Source organism: Hylobates moloch, unplaced genomic scaffold (genome assembly GCF_009828535.3).
Source record: "Hylobates moloch isolate HMO894 unplaced genomic scaffold, HMol_V3 SCAFFOLD_1, whole genome shotgun sequence".
In the NCBI taxonomy this organism is placed as follows: Eukaryota; Metazoa; Chordata; class Mammalia; order Primates; family Hylobatidae; genus Hylobates; species Hylobates moloch.
The window spans coordinates 112,746,346-112,764,727 of NW_026652276.1; the positions used below are offsets into that span (position 1 = coordinate 112,746,346).

At 40.4% G+C, this 18,382-nt stretch overlaps 1 protein-coding gene across 1 annotated transcript in view; it reads right to left on the reverse strand.

The window, feature by feature from the left end:
• The window catches only part of LOC116463898 (zinc finger protein 273), a 41,486-nt gene extending 23,104 nt beyond the window's left edge, over positions 1 to 18,382 (reverse strand). The window contains exons 1-3 of the mRNA XM_032757717.2: positions 18,257 to 18,382; positions 3,933 to 4,059; positions 3,346 to 3,444 (exon numbers count right to left, since the gene is read on the reverse strand). Of these exons, the coding sequence (XP_032613608.1) occupies positions 3,346 to 3,444; positions 3,933 to 4,059; positions 18,257 to 18,259 (229 nt within the window). The 5' untranslated portion in view covers positions 18,260 to 18,382. The remainder of the gene's footprint in view (positions 1 to 3,345; positions 3,445 to 3,932; positions 4,060 to 18,256) is intronic.

Consider the following 18,382-nt stretch of genomic DNA (forward strand, 5'->3'; position numbering starts at 1 on the left):
ATAACACATATATATAATCTGATTGTGATAGACATGACTGATTTATCTCTTAATTAAACCTCACATTGTCTTAAAGTATACAAACAGAATTGTAAATTGTCTAAAATTATATGTAAGTAAAAACAAAAAACACAATAAACTGATGTTAAGAAACCAACAGTAAAATAACACTAATCTGGAATGGCAAAACAGTAAGAGAAAATGTTTACTCATAAACTCTGGTATGCAACATTGATGTACAATTACAAAAGAATTTGTCAGCTGGGCGTGGTGGCTCACACCTGTAATCCCAGCACTTTGGGAAGCCAAGGCAGGCGGATCACGAAGTCAAGAGTTCGAGACCAGCCTGACCAACATGGTGAAACCTCGTCTCTACTAAAAATACAAAAATTAGCTGGGAATGGTGGCAGATGCCTGAATCTTAGCTACGCGGGAGACTGAGGCAGGAGAATCGCTTAAACCCAGGAAGCGGAGGTTGCAGTGAGCTGAGATCATGCCATTGCACTCCAGCCTAGGACACAAGAGCTAAAAATTCTATCTCAAAGAAAAAAAAAAAAAGAAAAAGAAATATAAAATAACAGAAAAATTTGAACTAGCAAATAGAAAGTAAAACTATGTAGGGAGAGTGACATCAGTAAGATGCAAAAATAAAAGGTGCCTTATTCGTTTATCCCCTCACAACAAGAAAATTTGTCAGCCATCCCTGACAAAAATGCCTCTATGAGAGAATCAGGCATCATGGCTCACACCTGTAAGGACAGCCTCATGGTACATTAAGGTTGGAGAATCGCATCAGGCAGGAATTTTAAGACCAGCCTGGTTTATGCAGCAACACCCTGTCTTCAAAATAAGTGCCTTTAAAGAATCTTTCAGATCCAGGGAGGGAATTATGAAACTCTGCTAAAGCCCAAGATTGAGGAGTGTTCTTTCCAGGAGGCAGGCCCTCATTCAGGAGGCAAACTACAGGACCCCTGTTCTTTGCTGCAGACCATGAAATGGCCCACCCAACTTGGTCTCACTGAGAATTCCGAACTTACTCTGTAACCATCCCAAACTCCTCCCAGCCACAGTCTGGGAGAGGTCCTGCCCTTCCAGAGGCTTGGAGAAAGACATGCATTTATAGCCATGCGGACAGGCCTGCAGACCTTGGGCTTTACTATGGTCCCGGAAGCAGTTCAATGACTCAGTTCCAGCTCCCTGAGCTACAGTTCATGGCCAGTTCTGCCTACATAGAAATCCACACAGTGACCTGGGAAAATCCTCTCTGGTACTCTGTGAAATCCATACTCATCCATATCCTAATAAAAGGCCTACCATATATAGACCCAACTGTAAAAACCTGCTCTGGTGTCTGCCCTACAAAGCAAAGTCCTGAAAGATTCAGTCTGTCCAAAAATATAATGGGAATTACAACTACCCAAGCTCCTTGTAACAAGGCAACTAAAGGTGGACCCTAGTGCAGACCCAGCATCCTTGTGAGCAAGCTACAACCCCTCTCCACTACAAACCCAGAGGGCAAACCATCACTCTGGCGGCCCAACATAAAAAGATCTTTACCCACTGAAACCAGGTTATAAAAACTTGAAGAGGTGTTTGTTTCTTCAAATTCACAGACACCAGTGCAAAACTATATTGTGACATTGTCAATTGCTTCTATTTTAACATAGCACTGGAAGTACGTATTAGAAGAATTAGTTTAAAAAAAAAAGAAAGAAAAATAGCCATTGAAATTGAGGACAAATAAGTAAAAAGTTGCTGTTGTAGATCATATGATCTTATCTTTTAAAAACCACAACTAGTACATGAAAACCTGTTTAATAAATACACTGAGTATATCAGCAAAATATAAAATTAACATACGAGTGTATGTTATGGTTTCATACACTTACACTATCTGGTAAAATAGAGAAAGAAAACAATCTTATTTACATTAGCATTAAATCATAAATTTCTGAGAAGAAATTTAACCAAGCAGGTAAAAAATCTTTTTTGACCATTTTGCTCTGTTGCCCAGGATGAAGTGCAGTGGTGTGATCTCAGCTCACTGCAACCTCCGCCTCCCAGGTTCAGGTGATTGTCCTGCCCCAGCCTCCCAAGTAGCTGGCGCACACCACCACGTCCAGCTTATTTTTTGTATTTTTAGTAAATACAGGATTTCGCCATGTTGGCAAGACCGGTCTCGAACTCCTGACCTCAAGTGATCCACCTGCCTCAGCCTCCCAACATGCTGAGATTACAGACGTGAGCAGCCATACCCAGCCTAAAAAATCTTTACAATGAAAGATGTATCAATGAAAAAAATTAAGGAAGACGCAAATAAACTTAAAAATATTTTATGTACATGGATTCAAAGAATAAATATTGTTAAAGTGCCATTTATCCAAAGTGACCTACAGATTCAATAAACGCCCTATCAAAATTGCAATGGTATTTTATTCACAGTAATGGAAAATATAATCCTAAAATTTACATGAAACTACAATAAATTTTGAATAGCCAAAGCAATCTTGAGGAAAAAGAACAAAGTAGAAAGCCATCATATTTTATAATTTCAAACTATATTTCAAGACTATAGTAACAAAAACAGGATTGAATGTACAGAAAAATGAACAAAACCCAATGTAATAGAAACTACTCTCACATATTTCAGACGTGATGCAAAAAGAGAACTTGAAAAATAGTTTAACACAGAGTTTCTCAAAATTATGCAGGTATCTGTGTGTCCCCCAAAACAATGGAAAAGCAGTAAGATTGTGCAGTTTCCTATATGCCAGGAATAGGACTTTAGCTTTCACCATAAACTTGAAGGAAAATCACTGAAGGGAAAGTAGAATCCTTACAGAATTTAAAAGCATAAGACAGAATATGCTCCTATGACAGAGTAAAGGATAAAAAAAAAACCCCAGCTCCCCAGAAACTACTTTTTTTGAACGCAGCTTCCCAAATCACATTTTTTTCTTTTTCTTTTTTTTTTTTTTTGAGACAGAGTCTCACTCTGTCGCCAGGATGGAGTGCAGTGGCACGATCTTGGCTCACTGCAACCTCTGCCTCCCTGGTTCAAGTGATTTTCCTGCCTCAGCCTTCCGAGTAGCTGGGACTACAGGCGTGTGCCACCACGCCCAGCTAATCTTTGTATTTTCAGTAGAGACAGGGTTTCACCATGTTGGTCAGGATGCTCTGGATCTCTTGACCTCATGATCCGCCCACCTCAGCTTCCCAAAGTGCTGGGATTACAGACGTGAGCCACCGCGCCTGGCCCAAATCACATTTTAAGAACTGGCTTTCTCCTTGACCTTTAGACCTTCATCTATGTCATCTGTTATATTCACTATCACTCTCACCTACCTGCGGGTTTGGCTACCACCATCGCATGTCTCTTCATATTGCAGGGCTCTTTTCCTTGCTCTAGACAAGTGATCAGGTCTGGCTTAGAGACAGCAATACCTGTTTTATTAAAAATGAGTAACATGAATCTTGCTCATATTCTCCAATTATCAACCAGTAACGTGCTCAGTAAAGAGGATGTAATTAAGTATTCTAGTAAATTAATCCCAAAATATCTAATTAGTAACATAAATTTCTAAATATTTTGAAAATATTTTAAATTTGTATGTTCTTAATTTCACTACTCAGTACTACTGAATGAAAAATTGGTGGTGGCAATTAGATTTTAAGGTGTGGGTAACTTTTATGCCACTAAATTTTTGGAATTACCATTAATCTAGAGTAAAGGATACAGAGTAGCTCAGGAATGTGGAAAGTTCAGGTCAAGGTGAAACATCTTGAAGAAATTCATTTCTAAATGAACAAATCCCCAGGATTTTGTTGAAAACAGGGATTAAAACTTATTTATGCAAAGCAGAAATTTCCAAAAAACATTCTACAGAAAGGAGAAGTGAAACCTTTAAATTATGTATTAAAATTATCCTCACCCAGGAAAACCAGGTTTCTGTAGTTATCTAACATCACATTCCTATACAAATTCTGCTGTGAAGTGTCCAGGCACTGCCACTCCTCCAGAGAGAATTCTATGGCCACATCCCTAAATGTCAGTGGTCCCTGAAAAACACACACACACAAAAACTATTTACCAACTTGCCCTGGACAGAATTTTTAATTTGACTCAAGGTGGAATGTGAAAGTAAAGAGAACTGGTTTTTACTTATAGGAGTGACTAAAATTATCCAATAAAATAATTTTCAAAACAGAAATATTCTCAAATGTGTTCTCTAACTCTGAGAAAAGAGTAAAATAAGATCCAAATAGCAGTTTATATATGATACTTTTCTAGATAATAAAGTATAAAATTAGTAACACAAACATAAACATGTACATTTGTGAGTGCTATATTTACATCATACAGAATGAGCTGTGTATATTTTTCAGATAGAAAAGAAATGCTGTGTTACAAGCTAGCTGTAAAATTTTAATGTGTACAGTAATAAACTGGAGATCTTGTTATGCAGATTTTCTTTCCAGAAGATCTGGAATAAAGTCTGAGTTTCCAAATTTTTAACAAGCTCACCAGTAATGCCAATGTTTTTGGCCCAAGAAGAATATTTTGTCAAACATCCAGTAAGTGGAAGAGCCTGTGTTTTTCCCAGTTTTTCTGGCCTGTAAACAAAGATGAGAGCCTTTATTTTCCAAAGACAAATATATACGAAGGAAACCTAAGAAAGAAGGGCAGCTTCCAGATTAAATGTGATGGTTTCTGCACATCAGCTGTATAAAGATACTTAATAAAGAAGAGAAAAATAATTAACTCTACAGTAAGAAAAATAAATCTGTCAGAGAGCTCTTTTATTTTATTATACTTTAAGTTCTGGGTTACATGTGCAAAACATGTAACATAGGTTACATGTTCTGTTACATAGGTATACCAAGTGAATCATGAACATCAACTGAACTAGGACAGATTTGTATGATGTGCTGAGGCACACAGAAAAACACAGCATCACTGCTTCAATATTGCCCCTTGCAAAAGTAAATTATGGTCTGAATTTAACCATACAGAAACATCAGTTTTATGCCCTCTTCAAGATACGGATAACTCTTATGTTGTTGTTTTGTGTGTATGGTTTTTTGTTTTTTTTTTTTTTTGAGACAGTTTTGCTCCCTTGCCCAGGCTAGAGTGCAATGGTGTGATCTCGGCTCAATGCAACCTTCACCTCCCCAATTCAAGCGATTCTCCTGCTTCAGTCTCCCAAGTAGGTGGGATTACACGCACCTGCTGCCATGCCCAGCTAATTTTTTTTTTTTTTTTTTTTTGCATTTTTAGTAGAGATGGGGTTTCACCATGTTGGCCAGCCTGGTCTCCAACTCCTGTCTGCCACAACCTCCCTAAGTGTATGGGATTACAAGCGTGAGCCACGCACCTAGCTTATGTTGTTATTTTTAATAGTAATTTTAAGTAGTCTTTAACACTGTAGAGAGCAGTTCTCTCCTAATAATTTTTTTTTTGTTGCCCAGGCTGGAGTGCAGTGATGCAATCTCTGATCACTACAACCTCTGCCTCTCAGGCTCAAGCGATTCTCCTGACTCAGTCTCCCTAGTAGCTGGGACTACAAGCATGTGCCACCACACCCAGCTAATTTTTGTATTTTTAGTATAGACGAGGTTTCACCATGTTGGCCAGGCTGGTCTTGAACTCCTAGCATCAGGTGATTTGCCCACCTCAACCTCCCAAAGTGCTGGGATTACAGGCATGAACCATCATGCCTGGCCATCTCTGAGTAATTATTTTTTAGAACTTTTTGGGTAATAAATGTTATCCTGTTTAAATAAGCATTTTGTTAATTCTGTTCTGCATAGAGCTAATGAAGAACACAAATGAAACCCCGACATTACATGTTCTCCATATTTACAAAGGACTCCAGCTTGTTGGAAACAGGCCCCCCAAAATCTGGCCATAAACTGGCCCCAAAACTGGCCATAAACAAAATCTCTGCAGCACTGTGACATGTTCATGATGGCCATGACGCTCATGCTGGAAGGTGGTGGGTTTACCGGAATGAACACCTGGCCCACCCAGGGTGGAAAATCGCTTAAAGGCGTTCTTAAACCACAAACAACAGCATGGGCGATCTGTGCCTTCAGGACGTGCTCCTGCTGCAAATAAGTAGCCCAACCCATCCCTTTATTTCCCATAAGGAATACTTTTAATCTATAATCTATAGAAACAATGCTTATCACTGGCTTGCTGTCAATAAATACGTGGGTAAATCTCTGTTCTGTTCGAGGCTGTAAGCTCTGAAGGCTGTGAGACCCCTGATTTCCCACTTCACACCTCTATATTTCTGTGTGTGCATCTTTAATTCCTCTAGCGCTGCTGGGTTAGGTTCTCCCAGACCGAGCTGGTCTCAGCACCAGCTTTTCCCCAATAGGAATTTTGAGTATCCACAGCCACAAAGGAAACATTTTTAATGTTGCACGTCACAAATTCATGGCGAGAATTCTGCATGGAATATAAGAAGCCACGATGTAGAGAAAGTAGAGTAGGCTCTGGTATATAGGAAAGAAGTATTTTTCAGAGACGCTTGACTATCATAAGAATTTTTTAAAGTAGTTAAAATAAACTTATTAGGGAAGAAAAATGCAAGTAGAGAAGCAAAGGTTTACAAGTACTAAACGCATGGTATTCCAGGAGGCAGAGTGGACAAAGCTCTTGATCTGAGACATGTTTAGCTAAAAAAAAAAAAAAAAAGGCCATTTTTTTCCCCTTTTCTCCTCCTTCTCTGGGATTCCTTCTCAGATGAGTCTTCGGACAAATTACACCTGCATCTTGAGAATATGCCTTTGAAGTGTCAGCACCACCTGTTTATCTGCTAGCACCACACCCACAGGCAGATGACAAGAAAAAGCCCAAAACAGATAAAGTCCACCCATTTCTGTTCTTTATAACAGCAAAGATTCAGGAACAATGAGCTGCTCCACAGAGATGAAAATAAAGTTTCTCTTTATCTGTCCTCAGGTGCCCTCCCTTGCCACAGACACCAGCAATTTCTGCTACAGTAATGGCAATATGGGCTGCACTGTCCTGTTCCTACCAAACTCAAACAGAACTGGCCCTGTGACCACCCTTTAGTACAAAGGCAGAAATTAACTCTCATGAATGTATTTTGAACCCCTCATAGCTGATTCTGTTCTCACTCTAGAATCACATGAGGCACTTATTAGGGTGGTGTGAAAGTAACTGTGGTTGTTGCCAATTTTTTTTTTAATGGCAAGGTAAAGGAAATAAAAATAATAAGTAATAATAATAGTGTTTTGTGTTGTTTTTTTTAAATAGCAGAAACAGGCCAGGTGCGGTGGCTCATACCTATAATCCCAGCACTTTGGGAGGCCAAGGTGGGTGGATGACCTGAAGTCAGGAGTTCAAGACCAGCCTGACCAACATGGCCAAACCCCATCTCTACTAAAAAAAAAAAAATTACCAGGATGTAGTGGTGCATGCCTGTAATCCCAGCTACTGGGGAGGCTGAGGCAGGAGAATCGCTTGAACCCAGGAGGCGGAGGCTGAAGTAGCCGAGATCGAGCCATTGCACTCCAGCCTGGGTGACAGAGCAAAAATCTGTCTCAAAACCAAAAAAAGGCAAAAACGACAATTACTTTTTCAACAATCTAATAATTAAAACAACATGTATGCTTCCATCAAGAACATTAAACAGAACTTGTGGAAAGGGCACAAGTAAAAAGATTTCTGCAAATTGGCCAGGTAATCCTCATGAGAAGCCTGAGCTGATAACCACTTAGTTAAGCATTGCCTCTCAGACTTTAACAAGCTTATAAATCACTTGGTAATTTTGACCCGACTCTATGTAATGTGATTCTGCAGGTTTGGAAAGGGTCCATGAATGGGTGTTTTAAACAAGTCCTTGTCAATGCTGATGTTCCTCCCCTTAGGATCATTATTAGCACTAGTTAGAGGAAGCAGGCACAGCAAAGTGTACCTTACACTCAGCACTCTTGTCACAACACAAGTGAAGACAATCCATCTCCACCCTAAAGTATCTTCTTCACTGTCTCTTTAAAGTTTACAGATTAAACAGAAGGCAGCAATGTCTGAATAAGTCTGCATTTGAAAAACAGTACGTACACATATACTATTGCAATGTTTATTAAGCAGACACTGTGTTCACCGTGTTCTCACTCTCAAGAGTATGTTACACAGCGCTTCGCTGGGAATCACACATTATGTGATTGAATCCTCGTAACACCCTGGGAGCTAGTACTAAACGTTCAATAATTCCCAGGATTTAGATGAAGGGCCCAGCATTTTTATTTCTTCTTCTGTTTCTCTGTCATTGATTTTTTTAAAAATGCATAGAATAAAAACAAAATATAGACAGATGAGAGAGACACAGAAAGGAAAATTTCAATGTAGTGTAAAGGAATTTTTATTGTGTTTATATTTACTTTTTTGTGACTTGTGAAACAACCACTGAATCTGCAGGAATGGAAAATAAGTTGCTGGCCGGGTGCGGTGGCTCAGGCCTGTAATCCCAGCACTTTGGGAGGTCAAGGCAGGAGGATGGATCTCCTGAGGTCAGGAGTTCGAGACCAGCCTGGCCAACATGGCGAAACCTCATCTCTACTAAAAATACAAATATTAGCTGGGCATGGTGGTATACACCTGTAGTCCTAGCTACTCGGGAGGCTAAAACAAGAGAATCGCTTGAACCCAAGAGGCGGAGGTTGCAGTGAGCCAAGATCGCACCACTGCGCTCCAGCCTGGGTGACAGTGCGAGATTCAATCTCAAAAAAAAAAAAAAAAAATCCTGAGTCAAAAAGAAAAACAAAGGGTTTATTTAGCTGTTCATATGATTTACATATATTTAAAAAAGCAGAAAAATATCTACAGATAATCTAAATGCTTTAAGAAAACAGAGAAGAGCAAAATATTTTCCCTTATTTTCAGGAAACAGAATCATAAAGCCTCTTATTTCTAATTTATATTTTCTTCTACAACAGCCAGGCCTCAGGACATGCTCTTGAACTCTTGGAAATCTGAACTCAGTACATAACTGGATTCAGGCATCTAAGGAGTAGACTTGGGCACACTGTGTGCACTTTAAAGAATGTTTATGGGGGGGGAACAGAAGAAAAGAGGTGTTATTCATGAGTGCACATGAATAAAGCAAGTTCTTAGAAACCTATGAAGAGAGTTCAATTCTAGCACAGTAATAGTGGGAGACAACACCACCCCACAGACACTATTAGACAGATTATTGAGGCAGGAAATTAACAAAGATATTAGGACCTAAACTCAATACTTGATCAAATAATCCTAATAGAAATCTATAGAACTCTCCATCTAAAAACAACATAAGTGGCCGGGCATGGTGGCTCACGCCTGTAATCCCCATACTTTGGGAGGCTGAGGTGGGCAAATCACCTCAGATCTGTTCAAGACCAGACATGGTGTCTGTTCACCAAGACATGGTGAAACCACGTCGACTCTACTAAAATTACAAAAATTAGCTGAGTATGCTGGCGGGCACCTGTGATCCCAGCTACTAGGTAGGCTGAGGCACAAAAATCGCTTGAACACAGAAGGCGGAGTTTACAGTGAGCCATACAATTATATGGAACTTAACCTGCTTGAATGATATTTGGGTAAATAATGGAATTGAGACAGGAATCAAGAAGTTTTTTGAAACAAATGAGAGCAAAAATACAACATACCAGTATCCCTGCAACATAGCTGAGGCAGTGTTAAGAGGGAAATTTATGCCATTAAATGCTCACATCAAAAAGTTAGAAAGTTCTCGATTTAACAACCTAATATCACAAATAAAAGAATAAGAGAAGAGCAAATTCCTAAACTAGCAGAAGACAAGAAAAAACTAAAATCAGATGTGAACTGAAGGAGATTTAGACATAAAAAAACTATACAAAATATTAAGAAATTCAGAAGTTAAATCTTTGAAAAAATTAATAAAATAAACCCATAGCGAGATTAATGAAAAAGATTCAAATAAATACAATTAGAAATGACAAAATGAACATTACCACTGAACATACAAAAATACAAATAACTTGGCCAGGCACGGTGGCTCACACCTGTAATCCCAGCACTTTGGGAGGCTGAGGCAGGTGGATCACCTCAGGTTGGGAGTTCGAGACCAGCCTGACCAACATGGAGAAACCCTGTCTCCACCAAAAATACAAAATTAGCCAGCATGGTGGCACATGCCTGTAATCCCAGCTATTTGGGAGGCTGGCACAGGAGAATCACTTGAACCCAGGAGGCAGAGGCTGCAGTGAGCTGAGATCATGCCATTGCAACCAGAGTGAAATTCCATCTCAAAAAAAAAAAAAAAAAGCTAGTTCACTATAATTAAGTAGGCTTTGTCTTTAAAATGCAAAGTTGGTTCACCATACACAAATCAATAAATGCTATTTATCACATAAACAAAACTAAAGACAAAACCCACAAGATTATCTCAATAGATGCAGAGAAAGCTCTTGATAAAATTTAACATACTTAATGTAAAAAACCTTCAACAAACTAGGCATTAAAGGTACATACTTTAGCCCAGCACAGTGGCTCTCTCACACCTGTAATCCCAGCACTTTGGGAAGCCGAGGTGGGTGGATCACCTGGGGTCAGGAGTTTGAGACCAACCTGGCCAACACAGCGAAACCCTATCTCTACTAAAAATACAAAAATTAGCCAGGCATGGTGGTGCACGCTTGTAATCCCAGCTACTTAGGAGGCTGAGGCTGGAGAATTGTTTGAACCTAGGAGGCGGTGGTTGCAGTGAGTCGAGATTGCGCCATTGCACTCCAGCCTGGGCAACAAGAGCAAAACTTCGTCTCAAAAAAAAAAAAAAAAAAAAAAAAAAAAAAAAAAAAAAAAAAAAAAATTTACAGATTTAATGCTATTTTATCAAATTACCAAAAAGATTCTTAACAGGAAAAAAAACTATTTTAAAATTCATATGAAACAAAAACAAACAAAACAAACAAACAAAACTCAAATAGCCAAGGCAATCTTAAGCAAAAAGAACAAAGCTGGAGTCATTACATTACCCAACTTCAAACTATACTACCAGGCTACAGTTACCAAAGCAGCATGGTACTGGTACAAAAAACAAAACAAAACAAAAAACAGGCTCATAGACCAATGCAACAGGATAGAGAGCCCAGAAATAATGCCACACACCTACAACCATCTGATCTTCTTCTACAAAGCTGACAAGAGGAATGTGGGAAGAATTCCCTGTTTAATGGTGCTGGAATAACTGGCTAGCACTACGTATAAGATTGAAACTGGACCCCTTCCTTATACTACATACAAAAATCAACTCAAGATAAATTAAAGACTTAAATTTGAAACTTAAAATTATACAAAAGCCCTGGAAGATAACCTAGGAAAGACCATTCTAGACATAGGAACTGGCAAATATTTCATGATGAAGATACCAAAAGCAATCGCAACAAAAGCAGAAATGGACAAATAAGACCTAATTAAACTAAAGAGCTTCTTCACACCAAACGAAACTATCAACAGAGTAAAAAGACAACCTATAGAACAATAGAAAATATCTGCAAACTATGCTTCTGCCAAATGTCTAATATCCAAAATTGATAAAGAACTTAAGCAAGTTTACAAAAAAAAAAAAAACTAGGAAAAAAGCATGAACAGATGTTCTTCAAGAGAAGACATACATGTGGCTAACAAGCATATTAAAAAAATGCTCATTATTAATCATTAGAGAAATGTAAAGAAAAACCACAGTGAGATACAATTTCACACCAGTCAGAATGGCTATTAATAAAAAGTCAAAAAAAAAAAACAAACAAAAAAAACAGATGCTTGCGAGGCTGCAAAAAAAAAAAAGAATACTTATACACTGTTAGCGGGAGCATAAATTAGTTCAACCATTGTGAAAGCAGTGTGATGATTTCTCAAAGAACTAAAATCAAAATTACCATTTGATTCAGCAACCTGAATACCCAAAAAATACTCCATATACCTCCCAAAATATAAATTATTCTATTGTAAAGACACATGCACATGCATGTTTATTGCAGCACTATTCACAATAGTACTTGTGAGCAAAGACATGGAAACAACCTAAATGTCTATCAATAGTAGAACTGGAAGCAACCTAAATGTCTACCAATAGTAGACCGGATAAAGAAAACATTATGGCTGGGCGCGGTGGCTCACACCTATAACCCCAGGACTTTGGGAGGCCAAGGTGGGCAGATCACTTGAGGTCAGGAGTTCGAGACCAGCCTGGACAACATGTTGAAACCCTGTCTCTACTAAAAAATACAAAAAAAATTAGTCAGGCATGGTGGTGCATGCCTGTAATCCCAGCTGCTTGGGAGGCTGAGGCAGGAGAGTTGCTCGAACCTCAGTGGTGGAGGCTGCAGTGAGCCAGTATCGCGCCACTGCACTCCAGTCTGGGCGACAGAGGGAGACTGTCTCAGAAAAAAAAAAAAAAGAAGAAAACATATTGTTGGGTGCAGTGGCTCACACCTGTAATCCCAGCACATTGGGAGGCCAAGGCAGTTGGATTGCCTGAGCTCAGCAGTTTGACACTAGCCTGGGACAACATGGCAAAACCCCGTACGTACAAAAAATACAAAAAGAAAAACTAGCTAGGTGTGGTGGCATATGCCTGTAGTCCCAGCTACTTTGGGGACTGAGGTAGGAGGATTGCTTAAGCCCAGGATGTTGAGGCTGCAGTCAGCCAAGATCACGCCACTGTACTCCAGCCTGGGCAATAGAATATCCTGTCTCCAACATAAAAGAAAGTATTTAATAAAAACAAAATATGATATATAAACATCATGAAATACTGTGTGGCCCTAAAAAAATAATAAGGTTATGTCCTCTGCAGCAACATGGTTGGAGCTGGAGACCATCATCTCTAGCGAACTAATGCAGAAATGGAAAACGAAATACATGTTCTCATTTATAAGTAAGTGCTAAATAATAACACATGGCACCTTGGGAGGCAGAGTCCAGCAGATCAGTTGAGGTCAGGAGTTTGAGACCAGCCTGGTTAACGTGGTGAAACCCTGTCACTATTTTTAAAAATAAATAAATTAGCCAAGCGTGGTGGCAGGTGCCTGTAATTTTAGCTACACAGGAGGCTGAGGCAGGAGAATCAACTGAACCTGGCAGGCAGAGGTTGCAGTGAGATCATGCCACTGCACTGTAGCCTGAGTAACGGAGCAAGACTGAAAACAAACAAACAAAAACACATGGACACAAAGCGGGGAACAACAAACACAGAGGCCAAGTTGAGGGTGGAGGGTGAGAGGACAAAGAGGATCAGAAAAAGTACCTATCTGGTGCTATGCTCACTACCTCAGTGACAAAATAATCTGCACACCAAAGCCTCACAAAACAATTTTACCTATATAACAAATCAGCACGTGTACCACGAACCAAATATAAAAGTTAAAAGGAAAAAAATCCATGAGTGGAGAATAGTGCAATGTAAGTGGATGGATTTGTTTGTGCTATCAGATAGTGGCCAGGGGGCGGGGCTGTACTCTGATTTGTGTCCATGCAGGCAGACGAGATTATGAACAGGTGGTGCGAACCGTTTTGGTAGAGGAAGCAGGTTGCTACTGCAGATTCAGTGTCTAGGGGTAGGGATATGCCCAGAGACATGCAGACACTTTTGTGGATTTTTGGCAAAAAATACCAGGATCAAAAATGTTGTGGTGAAATTCCTGAGGGTGATGCCTAGTCCTGGGAGGGGTGTGGACACATCAATGTCTAGTGTGATGTTTGAGAGTGGGTGGGAATCCTGTGGTGGCAGCTGTGGAAAAAAGGGGTCTGTTATCACAGCTCATTTCCTCTAAGTTCTCAGGGTTCTCGCTCACCCTAGGAGGAGACCTGGAATCACAGGACAACGGGCAGTGTGACAGCCTGTGTACAGGAGAGCAGAGCCTCCCATTCCCAGACACCCAGAGTTCCATTCCAGGCCAGGCTTCTGTGATATCTTTCCTCTGGTACCAAATCTCTAGAGTTTGTAGAATACCCAGCAACTCTCTAACACCAACTAATTGTCTAACATTTGAATTCTGACACCACCCAGGGTCAGCAAAGACCCTGATTGAGGGCTCAGTCCCACAACACTATCCTCACTGCAGATGCCAGTCACAAATTCCATAGGCCCATCTATACACTGGGGTTACTGTTTAAAAATTTGGGACTCCCATAACCTCCCTCAAGTTCCATAATTTGATAGAGCTACTCACAGAACTCAGCAAACACTGTAGTTATGCTGACCAGTTTATTATAAAAGACACAACGCAGGAAAACTCAAATGGAAGAAATGTATAGGACCAAGAAAAGAGGTGGGGAAAGATGAAGCACATAAATAATCCTGGTAAATAGCTGTGATTAATAAAATTATCCATCCTTTGTGTTCTCCAGGAACAGTTGATGGAAAGAAACACCCTCCCATTATGACTTAGATGGTGCTCTCTTTTCTTACCTATCACATAACCAAACACAGACTCCACATTTCCTTTTCTCATTAAAAACAAACAACAAACAAAAAACAGCTGAATTGGTCTCAGTGGCTAAGAGAAAATATTTCTTAATCAAACGTTACTTAAGTTTCTCTTCTTCCCACAGGCTCAGAACTTTGAGCTACCCTCAGTCTGAACCAACATACACCATTTTATGTCCCAGCTAAGAACACGCTGACTTCAGGGTGAAACATTCTCTGATATAAAATCTAATTTTCCCACCTTCTATTTGCCATCCCCTCCCACCTTCTTTCTAATCTTGTCTGCCTAAACTTTGCAATCCTTCAAGATCTTATAGTTGGTACTTTGCCTATTGCAATACTCTTTTGGAATTCAAATTTTTTTACATAACTTTGTTTTATTTTATAAGTCTAGAAACTGCCTTAAAACAGTAACAACTTCATCTCCAGTAAGACCTTCCTAATCCCCTTCCATGTTAACCTTAACTGCATCTGCCTGTGGGTCCCCAGCTTTCCTGGGCTCTGTAGCTTCTCTCAGTATAAAGGCTTCTTCCATGGCTGATGTGAGCAGGCTGGGACATCTGCAGGGGCGGCTCTCCAGAAAGAACCTAACTGGGCCTTTAATAACCTCCTTTTGCAGGCTCCATATTAGCCTTAGCTTAGAGTCACTGGGCTGAAGCTTTAATTTCCATGTCAGAGGTATTAACTCGGTTTTTGAAAGTAAGTGTTTAAAAAATCCAGTAAAATTACTCAAACACAGTGATCATATAAGGGGAAGACATTTTAAGGTGTTTACATTTTATACCTCAACAAGAAAAGCAAAAGTATCCATTCCTTTTAGATGATAAATGTATTATTTTACAATTTTTATTAAAAATCATGTAGTAAACAATCAGTCATATGGGAACACTTCGGGGAGGTACCAAGTTTTACCATATAATTCAGCATTAAACTCAGAAATCAAGATAACAGGACATAGACTAGAGATATTCACTGTCACAAATGTACTCTGCATAAAGAGGAACTGATGTTTTCACAAATCTAAGTAACTCACCAAGTATCTACTACATATTCTTGTGGAAAAGTATTTATTTTCTACAGCCAAAATTAAAAAGAGATTCTCCCTATTTTTTTCCTTGGTTAGCATTCTAAAAGCCAAGACTTGGAATTCTGTTTGATCTCACCCATAAAAGACACACCCGAGAAAATTCTTAAACTCATTCTGGGAAAGAAAAAGATAAATGAGAATTTTTAACAAATGGACTATATAATTAGATACGATTTCTCTCCCTGAAACCCACCTTTTTGTAAATTTTTTACCTTTCAAGTTTTACTAATAAAATGCAATTTACGGTAAAAAACTGAAGTCAAAAAAAGTGAACAAATCTTTTCAAGATGATAAACCCCCAGAGAGTGGCAGTGCTGATTAGAAAACTGATGTGTTTGACTCATGTCAAGTCAGGCCACAATCCCTTGATTCTCCCACCCCATCCTGCTCACTTAAGTGCTCAATGACCACCCTCTTCAGAGACACTGTACCTCAGTTACTGCTCTAGATGCATTTTAGTTTGCAAGTTCTTGCACCATCTCACTGGAGTAAGTTTTTTTTAGTTTTTTTGGTACACTATTTTTTCTTTCACAAATGTTAGAGAATTCAGGGGGAAGAAATTATTTCTGTTTTCCCCTTAATACCAGCATCTGATTGGCTGACCAGCAATCTGTCTCCAAGAAATGAAAGCTGGGTTGGGTGAAGACAATCTTAATGTCTCAACGGGTTAGCTTTTCAAAAAAAAAAAAAAAAGTGTGGCCAGCGTGGGGTGCCTGTAATCTCAGCACTTTGGGACGCCAAGGTGGGCAGATCACTTGAAGCCAGGAGTTCAACGCCAGTACGGCCAACATGGTGAAACCTCGTCTCTACAAAAAACACAAAAATTAGCCAGGTGTGTCGGCGTGCACTTGTAATCCCAGCTACTTGGTAGGCTGAGACTAGAGAATCGCTTGAACCTGGGAGGCGGAGGTTGCGGTGAGCCGCGATTGCCCCACTGCACTCCAGCCTGGGCGACAGAGTGAGAATGCCTCAAAAAAAAAAAAAAAAAAGTGCACCAGGAGATGCCTCTCAGCCCCACGACATCCACCTGCTCTTTTGAGAAGCTACACTCCATACCTGAGACTGTCCTATGGGAGAAAATGACTCAGGAGCTGATACTCACTAAACATTGTAGCAGACATAGCGATTGTGGGTATCCTGGTTTATCCCCAGACAGTACACTAAAACTCAAAACCAGGAAAACACTGAGGAGTGGCTGAGGAAACATCACTCCATAAAGTTTCCAAAGGGAAACCTTGACCCAAAAACATTTTGGTAAGATCCCTGTGCCTAGGGAAGATGTTTTTAAAAAGAGGCACAGAGATTTTTTACAATACAGTGTCAGGGGATGATTCTTTGCTTTCTTCTCCTGGGAAATATTTTCAAACAGAAAAAAAATTTTCTACAGTGCTATCCAATGCTTTGTCAAAAAATGATTAATTAAAATACAGTATCTAAAATGTACACTAAAATAATGTGAATTAGGATGAGGAAGTTGGCATTGCGGAATGTCAGAAAAAACTGGAAATTTGGTATTTTACTGCAAGCCAGAGTTACACTGGAGGAATTGGGGGTGGGGAGTAGTCTTGAGACTCTGCTTGGGCCACATGTGAAAATTTCAGGGGAAAATCTATCCCCTGTAGAGTGTGTACATAATTAAGTAGCAGGCAATTAGACTGAGGTAGCTCCAGTCCCAGGGTCCCCATTTTTTAAAAAAATCTAACTCAAACTGGCCAGGCGCAGTGGCTCATGCCTGTAATCCTAGCACTTTGGGAGGCGGAGGCGGGTGGATTCCCTGAGCTCAGGAGTTCGAGACCAGGTTGGGCAACACGGTGAAACCCAGACTCTACTAAGATACAAAAAAGTTAGCTGGGCGTGGCGGCGTGCGCCTGTAATCCCAGTTACTTGGGAGGCTGAGGCAGGAGAATTGCATGAACCCGGGAGGCGTTGGTTGCAGTGAGCCGAGATCCCTGCCATTGCACTCCAGCCTGAGCGACAGTGTGAGACTCCATCTCAGAAAGAAAGAAAAAAAAATCTAACTCAAACTTTTTGTAAATTACAACATTGAGGGAAACAAAATTCAGGCTTAACCAACCATAAACTGCCAATTAACCTCTGATGACATAACCAGGAAATGTCCACCCTGAATTTACAAATTAAGAAACTACATAACGGTACCTAACCAATTATTGGTTTTCTTCATCATACACCTTATAAAAGTCTTTCCTTCAAGCCCCTCCCATGGACCACAAACTACAAACCACAGCTGGGTGCTCTATAATTTGTGAATGACTGTCTGATTAAATTCTTTAATATTTTCGCGGTGACTTCCATACATTTTTAATAGAAAAAAGGAGGGTCTGGGAACCCCATGGACCAAAGCTCTTCCTATTCATGAACCCTGCACCCCGAGTCATCGGGGAGAGATGCGGCGCTGCGGGAGCAGAGCTGCCCCAGGAGGGCTCCAGGCCAGGGAACAGTCACTGCGCAGGGAGGAGACAGGACGCCCGGGATCCCAGCTGCCAGCCCAGCAGCCATCTTATGACTGAAGGGGACTGAGGGCCGAGCTGCGCCCAGGAGAACTCCCGGCCGCGGATTTTGGAGTCTACTGCAAGGAGGCCGGAGTCTCGCCACATCCACTTCCCACCAGTTCCAACCAGCCCCTCCCCCTCTCTCGGGATCTGGGACCCGGCACTCTCACCATTTCTAGGCTTCCAGGGAGTCCTGGCGTCTTAGCTGTGGATCCCCCAATACCTGCAGGTAACGGGGCTACAGAAGGTGGACCTCTAGGAGCAGAGGACACAGAGCAGTGAAGACGACACCTGGA